Source organism: Anthonomus grandis, chromosome 4, assembly GCF_022605725.1.
Source record: "Anthonomus grandis grandis chromosome 4, icAntGran1.3, whole genome shotgun sequence".
Lineage (NCBI taxonomy): Eukaryota > Metazoa > Arthropoda > Insecta > Coleoptera > Curculionidae > Anthonomus > Anthonomus grandis.
Window position 1 is genome coordinate 24,692,811 of NC_065549.1, and position 15,599 is coordinate 24,708,409.

Below are 15,599 nucleotides of genomic sequence, written 5' to 3' on the forward strand. Positions count from 1 at the left end.
AAATTAGTCAAAACTCGCCTTTGATATGAAAATTCTAAGAGTTCACGATAAATTGCAGGAATGTAGACAAAGATAATCCAATACGGATCCATTGTTTATGTCGCAAAAATAAAGTATGGAAAATTTAACTAAAATCACGATTTTTAGTACAAAGACACTGTTGGGAAGTAGAATTAGATTTCCTTTCAGTAGAAAACATATTTAATTTCAACCTTCAAAACGGGGATTTTGGATAAAAGTCGGAGGTAAATACGTGGATAATAAAAGCAAGCTTTTGTGTAATATCAAGGCTTTTATCCTGTATGTACAAATATGCTACCTTCCTTTAAATGGGTTCTCTCAGATTTGTATATGGTTCACGAACACGAAAGAATAGGTTAAATTTTGAAAAAATGTTTTTAAATATGTGTTTAATTTTCTATTTTTCTATATTTATCAACTCGGCCTAGATCTTTTTTATGTCGAGCAATTATATTTGCAATTCAGTATTATGAATACTAAAGGTAGTCCTAGTACCTGTTTTCTTATGGCGACAGGATGATAGTCACTTGGAGCAAGGGTGGAAAATATATATTTAGGATGCTCAAATACTTGCCATAGGAATGGCTGAGACTTTTCTTACTTCCACTCGATCGGCATCGTAAATCCCTTTCCAACCGTCTACGAATGTGGTTCGCAATTTTGTTACCTACTGAAAAATCATGAATCATGTACACCGTGTGCACCCTATACACTATACATTTCTGTACGAATTTCTGCCGCAGTTTTATTTTTCCCGTTTAGAAAACGCAATGTAAGTCATACTTAGTCGTACTTTCTAAGGACAAATTCATATTTTAGATATTTAGAGCTAAAAGTCCCAAGAAAGAAAAAATATAAATTAAGCCTTATAAATTGTCTGCAGTCGCAGTTTCTAATAAAATAACAATTTATTTAGCATCCTTTTCCTATAATTATTTTTCAAGTAAATTTAATAGAAAAAAAGCAATTATTTTTCAACTACTTACTTTTGCTAACGGTTTTCCTCCGGTTGCTGTACAAACAAGTGTTAAACTTGCACCCTCCGCATAGGCTTCGGTCACATCTTTTTTCACCGGTCCCATGCTGTCACTCAGTTGGACACTCGTCGGGGGCACTGAAACAAGTTTCAAAATTACCTGACATGTCTGAAAAAAGCGAATGACGAATGAAGCGCCTGTTTTGTTGCTTTTTCCGCCTGACTTAATTAATCAAACTGCTTTCTTTTTTGGAGAGCTATTTCGCTTCATATAAAAAATATAATAAGAAGAAAATAGCTTTTAATTTTGATTCGGCCTAATTTATGCCAATAAACTTGTTTCATTTCACTTATAAAACGCGTTCAATCAAGTAGTTAGTATCGTGGATTTTTCTATCGTGGACTTTGGCAATTTTTTTAATACTAATATAGATTTTAAGTTAAAAGCTTTATAATTTTGTGGTTTTTGTAACTGAACTTCTTAATTTAATTTTTCTGTATTGTTTTTTAATAATATGATTTTCTTTTATATTTTCTTAAATTAATCTGATGGATCTTTTCCATAGTTTATTATAAACGAGCGGTGGTATTTAGATTAGCGATTTCTAGAACGATGATATACAAGCAAAATAGGAGGCTCCGAGGCCTGTTCGTAATGAAAAAGATCTATAAGCCGGGATAATAAAAAGATGTATCTAATTAGAGGCTATGCAAGAAATATTGCAAAGGTTGCACGAGTTAATTGCCATCGGTATAAATTTAATTTTAAATCAATCAAAATTTTAAATATATATTGTAAACTATAATTTTTTAAGTAAAGCAATATTGCAACTAACCAACGAATTATTATCCGACAATCCTAGTTGTAGCTACGGAAAATTGGTAAGGGGAACGCAGTTGTAAATAAAATATAGTTAATAAATAAATAAATATGCTTTTACTTGCCAATATAAAAATATCTAGAAATTATATCAACATAAAAGTGTAATAAAGCTATTCACAAAAGCTGCACTAATTTGCCACTTGTGAAATTCTTGATAAGTCACATTAGGGAATAGGAAGCTTTTCAATATTTTAGTCACATTTGAAAATTTTTTGTCATGTCCTCGACATCCTTTCGACTCTTTACTAGTAACACTAATACAATAAATAAATTAAAGAATTTATTTAAAACTTTATAACTTTAATAACTCCGATGGAGATAATACATAAAATACATTTCAAGAGTTATTCACCAAATTAGGGAATATTTTTTGTATCCAATTTTTAAGATCATTTTTAAAACACTTATATTTCATATTATCTTGTTGGGTTTTAGATAGTATATTAAATAGTTTTAATGCGATATAATTAATATGTCTTTGACCAATAGCTTTTTTGCTTTTTGGCATGTTCATTTTGCTTTTTTCTGGTAGTGTAAGGATGTGCTAGAGGACTTATTTCAATTTTGTTCTTTTTTACGTTCATTAAAAAATAAATGAATATAGCTGTCGTATGTTCATTATTTTTGTTTCGTCGTGAAATAACTGAGTTGAAAATACCCGATTTTTCTCAAAAATAACTTTACATATCCCTCTCCACCCAACAAGGCCATAACTTAATTAAAACTGAACTAGAAAATCGTATAACATTTTAAGTTGGTTAATGCCTAGGTACTATTTTAGATACTTATATTTCAAAACTAATCCTCTAATCTTCCTCGTAAGTTCCTTTATTTGTGTATTCCATTTTAGATGTTGATCAATATGAATGCCTAAATATTTCATGGTGCTTGTCTCTGGAATAATTATTGATCGATTGTGAAGGACCTAATTTTGGTAATTTTTGTCGTATGAAGTGAAATTTATTTATTTAGTTTTATCAACATTAAGTGATAATCTGTTAGCCTCAAAACATTTCATTATTTCCAAAAAGTCCCTTTCTGCTTCAGTTTTTACGGTATCGTCTGCGTAATTTATATTTTTTCCTATGATGGATAAATGTAAAAGACATATAATATAAAAAGGAGTGGTCCCAAAAATGTTCCTTGTGAAACGCCACATGTCACTTTTCTGAAATCGCTCTGAGTGTTATTTATTTTCACTGTTTGCGATCTATTTGAAAGATAACTTTCAATTAGTTTCTTAGCAATACTGCGAACGCCATACATTTTCAGTTTCTTTAACAAAATTTTGTGATTTACAGTGTCAAATGCTTTTGACAAGTTTACAAAAATACAAAGCATTGGTTGATTTTTGTCAAGGATTTTTTATACTTTTCTTTTAAGTATTGATTTTCTAGTTGTTCGAGATATTTTTTAAATATATTATTCTTTTGAGTAATTGCTTTGTTTATAGTCTTATTGATATAGTTTTGTTTTTCTGTATTCTTTCTGTTTTGCTTTTGTGTGTTTTCTGTCTATATAAGATTTTTTTTTAATCTCATCCATTCTTCTCTAAGAGACCAACATACAAAATTGACGAAAAACAAATAAAAACACAAAGTCACGGTCTCACAACATGTAATTAAACGGGCTACACGTGTTTCGCTCTAGTTAGAGGATCATCAGGCCTAAAATAAAAATACTACGTAAACCAAAACTAAAAACTTACATAAAACAATAAAAAACCTTTAAAAGCCATCCACACACTTCACAGTACATAAATAAATAATAATTTTAAGGTTACAAATTGTAGAAAGCAGAAATTAAAAAAATAAAAAGTGGAACGCAACAACATAGACTCAACGAGAATCGAATCCGGTACAACAAGGTTATAAGTATAAGTGTAAAACCTCTCGGCTATACGGACCTAATACTAAAACAACTTAACACGTTAGCAATGTAAATTGAAGAAAGTGACTACAAGGAAAATGTTAAACCATACTTAGCTAAATTAAATTGTTAAAAATTAATATAGGTTCAAAAGTCATTCACACACACGAAAACAGGACTCTTTTTAGCTTTTGTAATTTCCATTTTCTCCAGAAGGTCAAGCTTCTTACCTTTAGGGCATTCATGAAGAATTTCAGCTCCCACCCCCGGAGAAAAATTATGAGTAGAGGCCAGCAAATGATTCGCAAACGCTGATTTGGTGTCACTGACATTGGTATTTTTAAATTTTTAAAAAGCGCTACGTGTTCTTTAATGCATGTAGAGATTTTTCTTCCAGACTGGCCAATGTATACTGCGTTGCAATCGTCACATTTTAAAGAGTAAACTCCCGATTTAGAAAGGATGCTTGCCTTGTCCACTCTACTGACTAATTGGTTCTTTAAATTATTGACTGTCTTAAATGCGATTTTTACATTTAGGGATTTAAAGAATCTTACTAAATTTACGGAGATAGAACCAAAAAAGGTCAAGGATCTAAAGGAACTTATTGAGTCGTTATTATGAACAATATTGTAGGTCAATTTATATTTATTTAAAAATTTTTAATAAATTTTGTCTATTAAATGAAGGGGAAATCCGTTGTTGAGAGCAATATGTTTTATAATATTCAATTCTTTAGCGAAAGCTTCTTTTGACAAGGGGATATTAAAAAATCTATAGAAAAATGAAATAAAGGAGGCAAATTTATATGAGTAGGGAGAATTTGAAGAGTACTGAATTACATTATCGGTAGTAGTGGGATTACGATATATACGATTACGATTAAAAATAAGTTTATTTTTGCATTTCTTAACTAGAAGGTCAAGGAAAGACAAACAACCATCTTTTTCTTCTTCGATTGTGAATGAAATGTTAGGGTGTAAGGAATTTACGAAACTAAGAAAATTTGGTAGGTCTTCATCCCTGCCATTCCAGATTATAAAAATGTCATCCACATACCTCTTATATATCGTGAGGCAATCTCTAAACCTACCCTCAACTATTTCTCTTTCTAGCTGACTCATGAAAATCTCGCTTAGCAGAGGGGAAAGACAAGAACCCATAGCCAAACCTGAGACCTGGCTGAAAATTTTATTGGCAAACTGGAAACTGGACTTTAGCTGTGGAGGCTGAGAGTGTTTTGCAGATGACTGATACAAGAAATAAGAATATCTTACGCGCTAAAATAATAAACTTTTTAAATTCTAGATGTGGCTCGAACAGCTTAAATAATAACATCAATAAAAAGCACCTAAATTCGCTAAAAAATAAAATAAAGAGTGACGATTTGATATTGTCAAAAGCAGACAAGGGTAATTGCTTAGTCATTTTAAACAAGACTGACTATATTCAAAAGATATTGGATTTTCTGGACTCGGAGGATTTCATTACAGTTAATAGAGACCCCACCAATTCGTATTTTACGAATGTTAAGCAAACATTGGACAGATGTAGCTTAACTCCCAATTTCATTAACACTAAAAAAGAAAAATTGTATCCTATGAATCCTAGAACTCCGATCCTTTATGGTCTCCCCAAAATCCATAAGACCAATTTTCCCATAAGACCAGTGGTTTCCTTTGTTAACTCCCCATGATATAATCTTTCCTCTTGGTTGAATAATGTTCTCAGGGAGGTGACCAACTTTAAAAGTGTTTATTCAACTAAGAATTCTGTTGATCTAACCAACAGTTTGAAAAATTTTATTATCCCTCATGGTTCTAAACTTATTTCCTTAGATGTAAAAAATCTTTTCCCCAGCATCCCTCCCAAAGATTGTTTAAAGTTAGTGAGAACTCTCCTATTAAAAACATCTCTTAGTCGTATAGTCATTGAGGGTCTTTTGGACTTACTCGATATAGTGATCAACCAAATTTTTTTCCAGTTTGACAATAAAATTTTCAGGCAGGTCTCAGGTTTGGCTATGGGTTCTTGTCTTTCCCCTCTGCTAAGCGAGATTTTCATGAGTCATCTAGAAAGAGAAATAGTTGAGGGTAGGTTTAGAGATTGCCTCACGATATATAAGAGGTATGTGGATGACATTTTTATAATCTGGAATGGCAGGGATGAAGACCTACCAAATTTTCTTAGTTTCGTAAATTCCTTACACCCTAACATTTCATTCACAATCGAAGAAGGAAAAAATGGTTGTTTGTCTTTTCTTGACCTTCTAGTTAAGAAATGCAACAATAAGCCCACTACTACCGATAATGTAATTCAGTACTCTTCAAATTCTCCCTACTCATATAAATTTGCCTCTTTTAATTTATTTTTCTATAGATTGTTTAATATCCCCTTGTCAAAAGAAGCTTTCGCTAAAGAATTGAATATTATAAAACATATTGCTCTCAACAACGGATTTCCCCTTCATTTAATAGACAAAATTTATTACAAATTTTTAAATAAATATAAATTGACCTACAATATTGTTCATAATAACGACTCAATAAGTTCCTTTGGACCCTTGACCTTTTTTGGTTCTATCTCCGTAAATTTAGTAAGATTCTTTAAATCCCTAAATGTAAAAATCGCGTTTAAGACAGTCAATAATTTAAAGAACCAATTAGTCAGTAGAGTGGACAGGGCAAGCATCCTTTCTAAATCGGGAGTTTACTCTTTAAAATGTGATGATTGCAACGCAGTATACATTGGCCAGTCTGGAAGAAAAATCTCTACACGTATTAAAGAACACGTAGCGCTTTTTAAAAAATTTAAAAATACCAATGTCAGTGACACCAAATCAGCGTTTGCGAATCATTTGCTGGCCTCTACTCATAATTTTTCTACGGGGGTGGGAGCTGAAATACTTCATGAATGCCCTAAAGGTAAGAAGCTTGACCTTCTGGAGAAAATGGAAATTACAAAAGCTAAAAAGAGTCCTGTTCTCGTATGTGTGAATGACGTGTTTACTTTTGAACCTAATTTAATTTTTAACAATTTAATTTAGCTAAGTATCGTTTAACATTTTCCTTGTAGTCACTTTCTTCAATTTACATTGCTAACGTGTTAAGTTGTTTTAGTATTAGGTCCGTATAGCCGAGAGGTTTTACACTTATACTTATAACCTTGTTGTACCGGGTTCGATTCTCGTTGAGTCTATGTTGTTGCGTTCCACTTTTTATTTTTTTAATTTCTGCTTTGTACAATTTATAACCTTAAAATTATTGTTTATTTATGTACTGTGAAGTGTGTGGATGGCTTTTAAAGGTTTTTTATTGTTTTATGTAAGTTTTTAGTTTTGGTTTACGTAGTATTTTTATTTTAGGTCTGATGATGCTCTAACTAGAGCGAAACACGTGTAGCCCGTTTAATTACATGTTGTAAGACCGTGACTTTGTGTTTTTATTTGTTTTTCGTTAATTTTGTCTATATAAGAGTTTAATTTTTGGAGAAAGTTATTTGTTGCTATATTTACGTTTTTCTCATTATACACACAGGATCATTTTTCGTTCATTAAATTTTTTGTCATTATTTCATAGTCTATAAATGTTTTTAACCGCGTTTCCGTTAATGTTGAAATTTTGTCGTTTAGTTCGATTATTAAAACAATATCCTGTCCATCAGATCCAATTTAAAAATAAATGACTTTACATCTTTATAATTTTGCGAAGCGTTTTTTACCAAAAAATTATCAAGGGAAGTTTTTGAAGCGGGTATGTCATTAATATAAGACGTATATTTAAAAAACAATGCTATATTTTTATATTCTTCATTTGCCCCATAATGCGAAAGGAGATCAATATTTATACCACCAGTTACTATATGAGTTTTATATTTTGTCATGTTTTATAGATATTTAATAAAATCTTGAACAAAAGGTTTTTTATCAATGCTTGGGAACCTATATACATGTTACTACAATATTATTATTCTTACCTCTAGCTTAATCTTAATTACTTTTTTTTGGCAATGTGTTTTATTTTAAACCTGATATTTAATAAACCTTTTATAAAAACCACAACTCCATCACATTTGTTAATATCTCCTTTATTATAAAGCATAACCATCCATATGATAAATATCCAAGTTTTCAATCGTGTGAGTTTCAGACAATACGATAATATCAAATTTCACGGAAGCTTTTTTTAGTAAACATTGCAACAGTTCAGAATTTTGGTGAATGCTCCTAACAGTGAAATGCATCATCTTTACATTTTTTTCAGGAATTTCTTTTCTAAAAAGATTTAAAATTTGCTGATTAATTACTTGGCTTTTATAGAAAGATTTTGATAGTCCCTAATTTATGCATCCATTTTTTTGAAATATTAATAAAGTCAATACTATCAAAATTCCTGTAAAAAAATATATACAACCCAAAATAACACAGTAAGTACATTTAATAGAATTTTTAATAAAATACACACTTAAGAAAAAAACCACAATTCTTAAAACACAATTTAAAAAAAACAGTTAAATTATCGAAATAAATAAGTAAAGACATACAGATCAATTTAAAAGTACCAGATTAAAATGTTTTTTTAATGTTTAAATCGTAAATAAAATGTAATTTAACTTACATTTTTCAACCTGGATTTCCTTTTTAAATTTACTAATTTCTTTAATTTTTTGGCTGAAAAAGCAGAGTTCTCAGAATATGGCTGTTTGAATTTTAAATAATTTACTCGATTTCTTGTTTGTGAAAATGGTGGATTCTGCGAGCTTGTTTCTACTAGGTCGTTTATTTTCTTCTAATTTCTCTTCTAACTGTTCTACCGTGTAGGCCTCTTCATTTACTATTAATTTATTGTATTTGATTTTTGTCGTGTAATGTTTTTCTTTTGCCTCCTTGAAGTGTTTCATAAGAGTTTTTTGCTGTTCTCTTCTGGGATATTATGGGATAAAATCGTTTAAAATAGAATATTTTGTATTTTTCAATTTAGAGGCACTTCCTAAAATAATCTGATTTTTAGCTGCTCTAACAATCTTGTTAAGATTTTTCATTTCCCAATCGGTATATATTACTGATATTCTGTTCCGATATCTGCGCCTATCTATCACAACAAAAATCAACATACTTTTTTTCTAAATTATTCCCGCCTAATTAATCTTCTTCAAGATTAAATAACATTATATTATTTTTCTTTTGATGTTGGGCAATTTTTTATTTAAGGTCAATATTTTCCGCTTCCAAAATGCTTATTTTTTCTTTTAGTGCTAAAGACAAGTTTTAAAGACGTCCTTTCTTATTCTGATATTATGTGAATTATGTTCGCTTGAATACTTTCGTTTTGTTGAGCAATCCTAGAATTCTGTGATTTTATATCTTTTAACATTTCGTATAAATCAGTATTTGTTTTTTTGATTTTTTTAAAACAATTGTTTGGGTGATAAGCAACCTAATTTTTTCGACTGTTTCCAGCGTTTTTGCTATTTAATACGCTTAAATAAACAAATATCAACTATTTTTTAGTCATGGTTTGTGGTAATTATCTGTTATTTTACACAAACTACACAAAATATATTTTCTTTGCTAGTTTTACTTTAAAAAGGCATTTTCAGAACAAGCGGTCAAATATCAGTGTATACTCAATGACGCCCTACTAGCTAATATCATTCTTAAAATGCATAGCGACGTATGCAATTTTATTTAATCATTGTCGTAGAATACTAAGCATACAGGGTGTCCCAGCGAAAACGAAACAGAGGTATTTTTGGTATGAAAAAAAATTTTTTTTACAAAAATCTCGAACACGTCGATTTTATTTTCGAGGGGGACAACTTTTCCTTACCAAGGCACCCTCATACCAGTAACCCTCTTCGAGGGGGTGGGATCACCCCTAAAATCTTAAATAGAAAGAGGGGTCGTGTGATACCTTATTTTAAAGGTCTTTTAATTGTGAATATAACCGTCAAATTTGAAGTGGCTAAAATTTTTTATCCGGATATGACAGCTTGTCAAAATTGTAGAAACAGCGAAAATGAAAAAGGTATTTTGAACTCTGTTTTGGATAATATTTTTAAAAGAATAAGGAAGTCCTAATTTCAAATTATTTATTAATTATATAATTAATATTATTAAATATAATATAAATATTATATAATTAAATATATAATTTTATTAATTAAGAGGCCACCCTAATACCTGGAACCCTTTACGAGGGGTTTAAAGCACCCCTTAAATCTTAAATAGAAAAAGGGGTCGTGTCATTCCTTATTTTGAAGGCCTTTTTACTCTGAATTTAAATGGTGACTTCTGAGTGACTGATGGATATCTTGTGGATATAAAAATAGCAAGAAATATCTTTACTGCCAGTAAAAGTTTAGAGATAAGAAATACCTACCCTTTTCCTTTTGTGTCTTTTAAATAAAACAAGTTTATTTAAATTACGTCAATTTATTAAATGTTCAAATTGTGCCCCGCCTACTTCCATGCAGGAATACAGGTTTTGCTCAAAACGATGCCTGACGTTTTGTAGAACTTCAGGTGTTATCATCTGACACTCATTTATAATTCTCTGGCATAAGTCTTCTAGGGTGTCTGGTTGGGTAGCGTAAACTTTTGTTTTTAAATGCCCCCATAAAAAAATCTAATGGGGTTAAATCGGGTGACCTAGCTGGCCATTCCATAAAAGGTCCTCTCCTTCCAATCCAACGACCAGGAAATATCTCATCAAGATATTGCCTCACACCAGCAGCATAATGTGGAGGCGCTTCGTCTTGTTGGAAAACGACTTGATCATCATCAGAATGATTTCCGCCTTCCATTATTTCTACTATTCTTGGATATACGGCATTTTCCAAGAGATCTCGGTGCATTTCTTCATTCAAATTTCCGAGCAGAAAAAACGGACCAACAATGGAGCCGCCCAAGATTCCCGCCCAAACATTTAACTTCTCAGGGAACTGGGTATGAACTTCACGAAACTGGCCCGGATTTGCATTTGACCAGTAGCGGCAGTTATGACGATTTACGTTGGCATTAAGAAAAAAAGTACATTCATCTGAAAAGCAATTGTGTAAATAAGACGCGGATTAACAGTTATCATATCACTAAGCGATTCACAAAATTGCACTCGTCTGTCAAAATCGTCCTCATTCAGTTCTTGCACCAGATGAATTTTGTAAGCATGGAATTTATTATGCTTAAGTATCCTTTGAACACTACTTTTGCTTACTCCTGTACTCGTCGCCAATTTTCTGACACTTATTCCTGGCTCGGCATGAAGTTGACCTATGACAATTATTTGCATTGCTTTATTGACAACAACAGCATTTTGAACCTCACGCTTTTTATTTAAGACACTGCCAGATTCCCTAAATTTAGCAACTATTTCTAGAACGTATTTTCTGTTGACTCGTTTTTCTGGATGAAGGTCATTAAATTCTTGTACCGTTCTATTGGCACAATTGTTATGCCGAAAGAAAAACTCTATCATCTCAACCCTCTCTGCAGTAGAATAAACCATTGCTAACAGTGTTTCAACACGTAAAAGACTGGGTAATAATTTAAAACTATTTAAATAAATGCTGCTTGATGAAAAAAGTACCAATGATATTTAGCAAGCTTAATAAATTCTTCAGATATTTGTGTTTGCATTTTATTTGGTATTTTGTTTTTATTTATGATATGCTGATAAGGTGTAATAACAATAATATTAACAATACTAATAAATTTTTAATCATGTTTTAATGATCCAATAAAAAAAATTGTAAGAAAGGGTTTCAGGCATAAAGGTTTATTTAAAGCATTTTTTCCAGAATTTTATTTGGCTTTTAAATCCAGAAGAAATCGATCAGTCACTCAGAAGTCACCATTTAAATTTAAAGTGAAAACGCTTTTAACATAAGGTATAACATGATCCCTCTTTCTATTTAAGATTTAAGGGGTGCTTTCAACCCCTCGTAAAGGATTCCAGATATTAGGTGGCCTCTTAATTAATAAGTGTCCCCTCCGAAAATAGGATTTCCTTGTTCTTTTAAAAATATTATCCAAAAAAGAGTCCATAATACCTTTTTCATTTTCGCTGTTTCCGCAATTTTGACAAGCTGTTTTATCCAGAGAAATAATTTTAGCCACTTCAAATTTGGCAGTTATATTCAGAATTAAAAGACCTTTAAAATAAGGTATCATACGATCCCTCTTTCCATTTAGGATTTTAGGGGTGATTCCACCCCCTTGAAGGGGGTTGCTGGTATGAGGGTGCCTTGGTAAGGAAAAGTTGTCCCCCTCAAAAATAAAATCGACGTGTCCGAGATTTTTGAAAAAAAAAATTTTTTTCATACCGAAAATAGCTCTGTTTCGTTTTCGCTGGGACACCCTGTATAAACTTAAAAGAACACTAAATGCTTCTATATTAGTCAATACATTTAGGTACAACCAATACCTACGTTTGTTGAGACACCTAGTATATTTAGTATATTTATTTCTGATAAGAATTTGTTAAAATAATATTTTTAAAAATGTGTAGTAGCACTTTTGTATCTATACTTTTTATATCATACATGCGATACTGTATAAATTTTAGCTGTGCTAATGATAATTAGTTACTTTACACTAATACACAAAATAATTCAGCAAAAAAAGTTAATAGGTTAGTATAAAAGTTAATGAAGACTAAGAATGCTTAGTCAATATTATAAGGCAATATCATTTCCAAGATACTAATTTTACATAAAATTCAAATAGAAAACCAACTAAAATTTAATAATACACAATTAAGCTGTGTTCAAAAAGCAAGGAACCTGGAAGTTATATTAGATACTGAATTAAAATTCATCGACCATGTTTCTTCATGTGTACAAAAGCCATTTACAGATGCAAACCTACTGTATCCGTATAGTTACGAATTAGATCAAAAACTAAAATCAACTTTAATAGATGCACTTATATTAAGCCACTTTAACTGGGCTTGTTTAAAGTTTGTGTATAGTATCAGAAGGTTCGACCCAGTTATTCATAAATTTAAACCTTTAAATTATTTAAAACTTGACATGGAAAACTATAGTAAATTTAAATCCGTTGTTTTGTTTTATGCTTTAATTTTTGAAAAAGCCTTTTATATCTTTACCAACAAATTAAATTTAGATTTGACGTTTAGACCCTAAACCTCAGGTGAAAATGTTTACTGACTCTACCCTTGGATAAAACAAGCCTATTTACTAGATTATTCTTGATTTATATTTACATGCTGTACAATAATATATCATCTTATTTAAAAGTTTAAAACCAGCATCATTCGAGTATCGTTAAAAAAAAACTTGCTAATAATTTTATAAATCTAGTCCAAACTGTCATGTATGATTTCGAACAAGCTGCTTTCATAGTGTGTGTTATTTCAAAGTTTTTTTTAAATTTTTCCTATTGTTTTAAACCAAAAATTAATTATATAATGTAGAGGTCATAGTTGTGCCAAAAGTTATTTTATTCTCTACCTAGCCCTGTTTTTATTTTATTAATTTGTTCTTAAGAAATATGAATAAACGTGGCTGACAAATTTTCTTGCCTAGATATTTTTTTTTTTATTATAAACGTCAGAAATTACAGTAAATATCTGAAATTTCGATGCTTTCAATGTCAAAAGTTAACTTTAACTCTAAAAGTCGCTGCAATCTTAAATTTAAAAATTGATTATTAGTTGTAGATTTTGTATAATAAACTAATAAGTTTTATTTACACATTTACAGAGAACTAGTTTATCTATCATTAAAAAAAATCAGTTTTGCCAAAAACAAAAATATTGGGAGGCGTTTAATTATTTTTGCAATAACCTGCTTTAACTTCTTAATAGTTTGACCGATTTAGGCAGCCTCAGTACCATTTAAAAGAGAGCATTCCTTAAACAATAAGAGTTAATAAGAATATGGTTAATTAAGTTGAATCCTTCGCCGCCAGGAAGCAAATTTTGCTGCAATGACCCAAAATCCTGAGAAAATAAAAAAACTAAATAGAATGATATGACTTTTTCTTTATGAAAAAGTGGCCAAATATTACTAAGAAAGCCAGGGAATACCGTTTTTCAAAATTTCGTGCCTAACCTCAATTGGATCTTTGAAGGCCAAGCAGCGCGCGGCAAATTTCGTTAAACTTTAGCTACAAAAAAATAAGATGTTAAAAAGGCAATCGTGAGGCTAAATATTATAAATCATTAAAAATTACATATCATGAGAACATTCATGTTGATCCAAAACAACTAAATGCCCCCTAATTAAGCCTTATTAAATCACTTTAATATTAATCTCGGAATTCTTGCCTTTAGTTTAAAAAAGTAAGTCCAAATACCTAAATACGTATACTATATCTAAATGCATGAATCTCATTAACAGACGCAGATAGTCATTGCTAAAATTAATTGCTAAAATTTGTTTATCCTTTATTTAAAATCAACGGTTCAAATCTTCATTCAGTACATCAAGAAAATAAAAGAATGATTTATCATCAATGAATTCGTGGTTATAATGTGGAATAATTTAAAAAACCCAACTCAATGTGTATTCATTGTGAATTAAAGTGCATTTATTGACTAGCTTTTGGCGTATTTCCGGTATTTTTCGATGGCGCGAAAGTTTGTTAGAAAAAGCACCCTACACTTTTAAGTAGGTAAAATTTAACAAATGAAACGCGGTGCATTTAAAATAATAACAGCCTTAATTTGCAAGTCATTCTGTTTTATTTACATTCAGAGATTGAACTTATTTTTGAACTTATATTCTTTTCTAAAATGCCGATTTCTAACCAAGGAGCATTTAATATGATGACATTTCTGGAACAGAGGATGTAAAATGTGCCTTTCAAGCAACTAACCCAATAATAGAAAGTTTTGAGGTTACATACTTACTCCACAATAAAAGAAAATCTGAATCTGCAACTGTCAAAGCTAGTGCAAAAGATGCGGAGAGACTTATTGAGGAGGAAAGGATTAGAATAAGTTTCAACATTTGCAGAATATAAGAAAGATATATATAGGTGCTGGGTATTTGGACATCTTTTCACAACTTGCACAGAATTTGAAAGAACCGAATGCTGATTGAAATGCGGCAAGGAAGGACATTAAGGAAATGAGTGCACCTATGAAGCTTTCTGCACTTCATTTCAAGGCATAAAGCTCCTGCCTTTTAGGAATGCTAAATCACGGGTCTTAGAAATCGAGGAGTTAATATCTTACATTCAAGAACCTACAAGTCAACACAATCCGAATTTTAGCTGCCCATGATATGGCGCCGCTTACAGCCAAAAAGATGAACTGCGATCTAGTAGTAAATAGCAAGCCAAATATAAAGCAAAGGAACCAAATATATATTTAGTTTATTTAAGTAATCAGACACAAATGTTTTGCAACCTACAATCATAAAGTATTTTTGATCACGTTTAATAAAATTAAAAAGTATGTTATAAATGATCAGGTATAAACATGACATAAGACTATTACAAATACTTAATTTTAAGATCAAAAACTGTTTTCTTTGTTTAAAATTTTATTTCAAAATTGAAAAAAAAATATGAAAAAACTGAAAATACCAAGCAAAACAAACAAACAAAAGAAAACAAATTATAGCAAATATTCGAAGTGGTTGCCATTTTATTGGAGACATAATCTTGCCCTACTCCTTTTTGCGCGAAAAGCCCTTAAAATAGATTTCCCTTTATGTCATTAACCGCCCAATTAATCCTCTAAATTAATTCTTCACGGGTATTAATTTCCATAGCATTATAACAATTTGTTTAAATGACCCCATAAATAGTAATCTACTAAAGTTGGATCTGGAGATCTAGGAGGCTAATTTATAGGACCACCCTGACCAATCCAACTTTCA

General features: G+C 30.7%; 1 protein-coding gene across 1 annotated transcript in view; it reads right to left on the minus strand.

The window, feature by feature from the left end:
• LOC126735622 (nephrin-like) overlaps positions 1–15,599 on the minus strand; it is a 1,136,035-nt gene that overhangs the window by 1,061,828 nt on the left and 58,608 nt on the right. Inside the window, exon 2 of the mRNA XM_050439679.1 lies at positions 1,008–1,135. Within this exon, the coding sequence (XP_050295636.1) occupies positions 1,008–1,135 (128 nt within the window). The remainder of the gene's footprint in view (positions 1–1,007; positions 1,136–15,599) is intronic.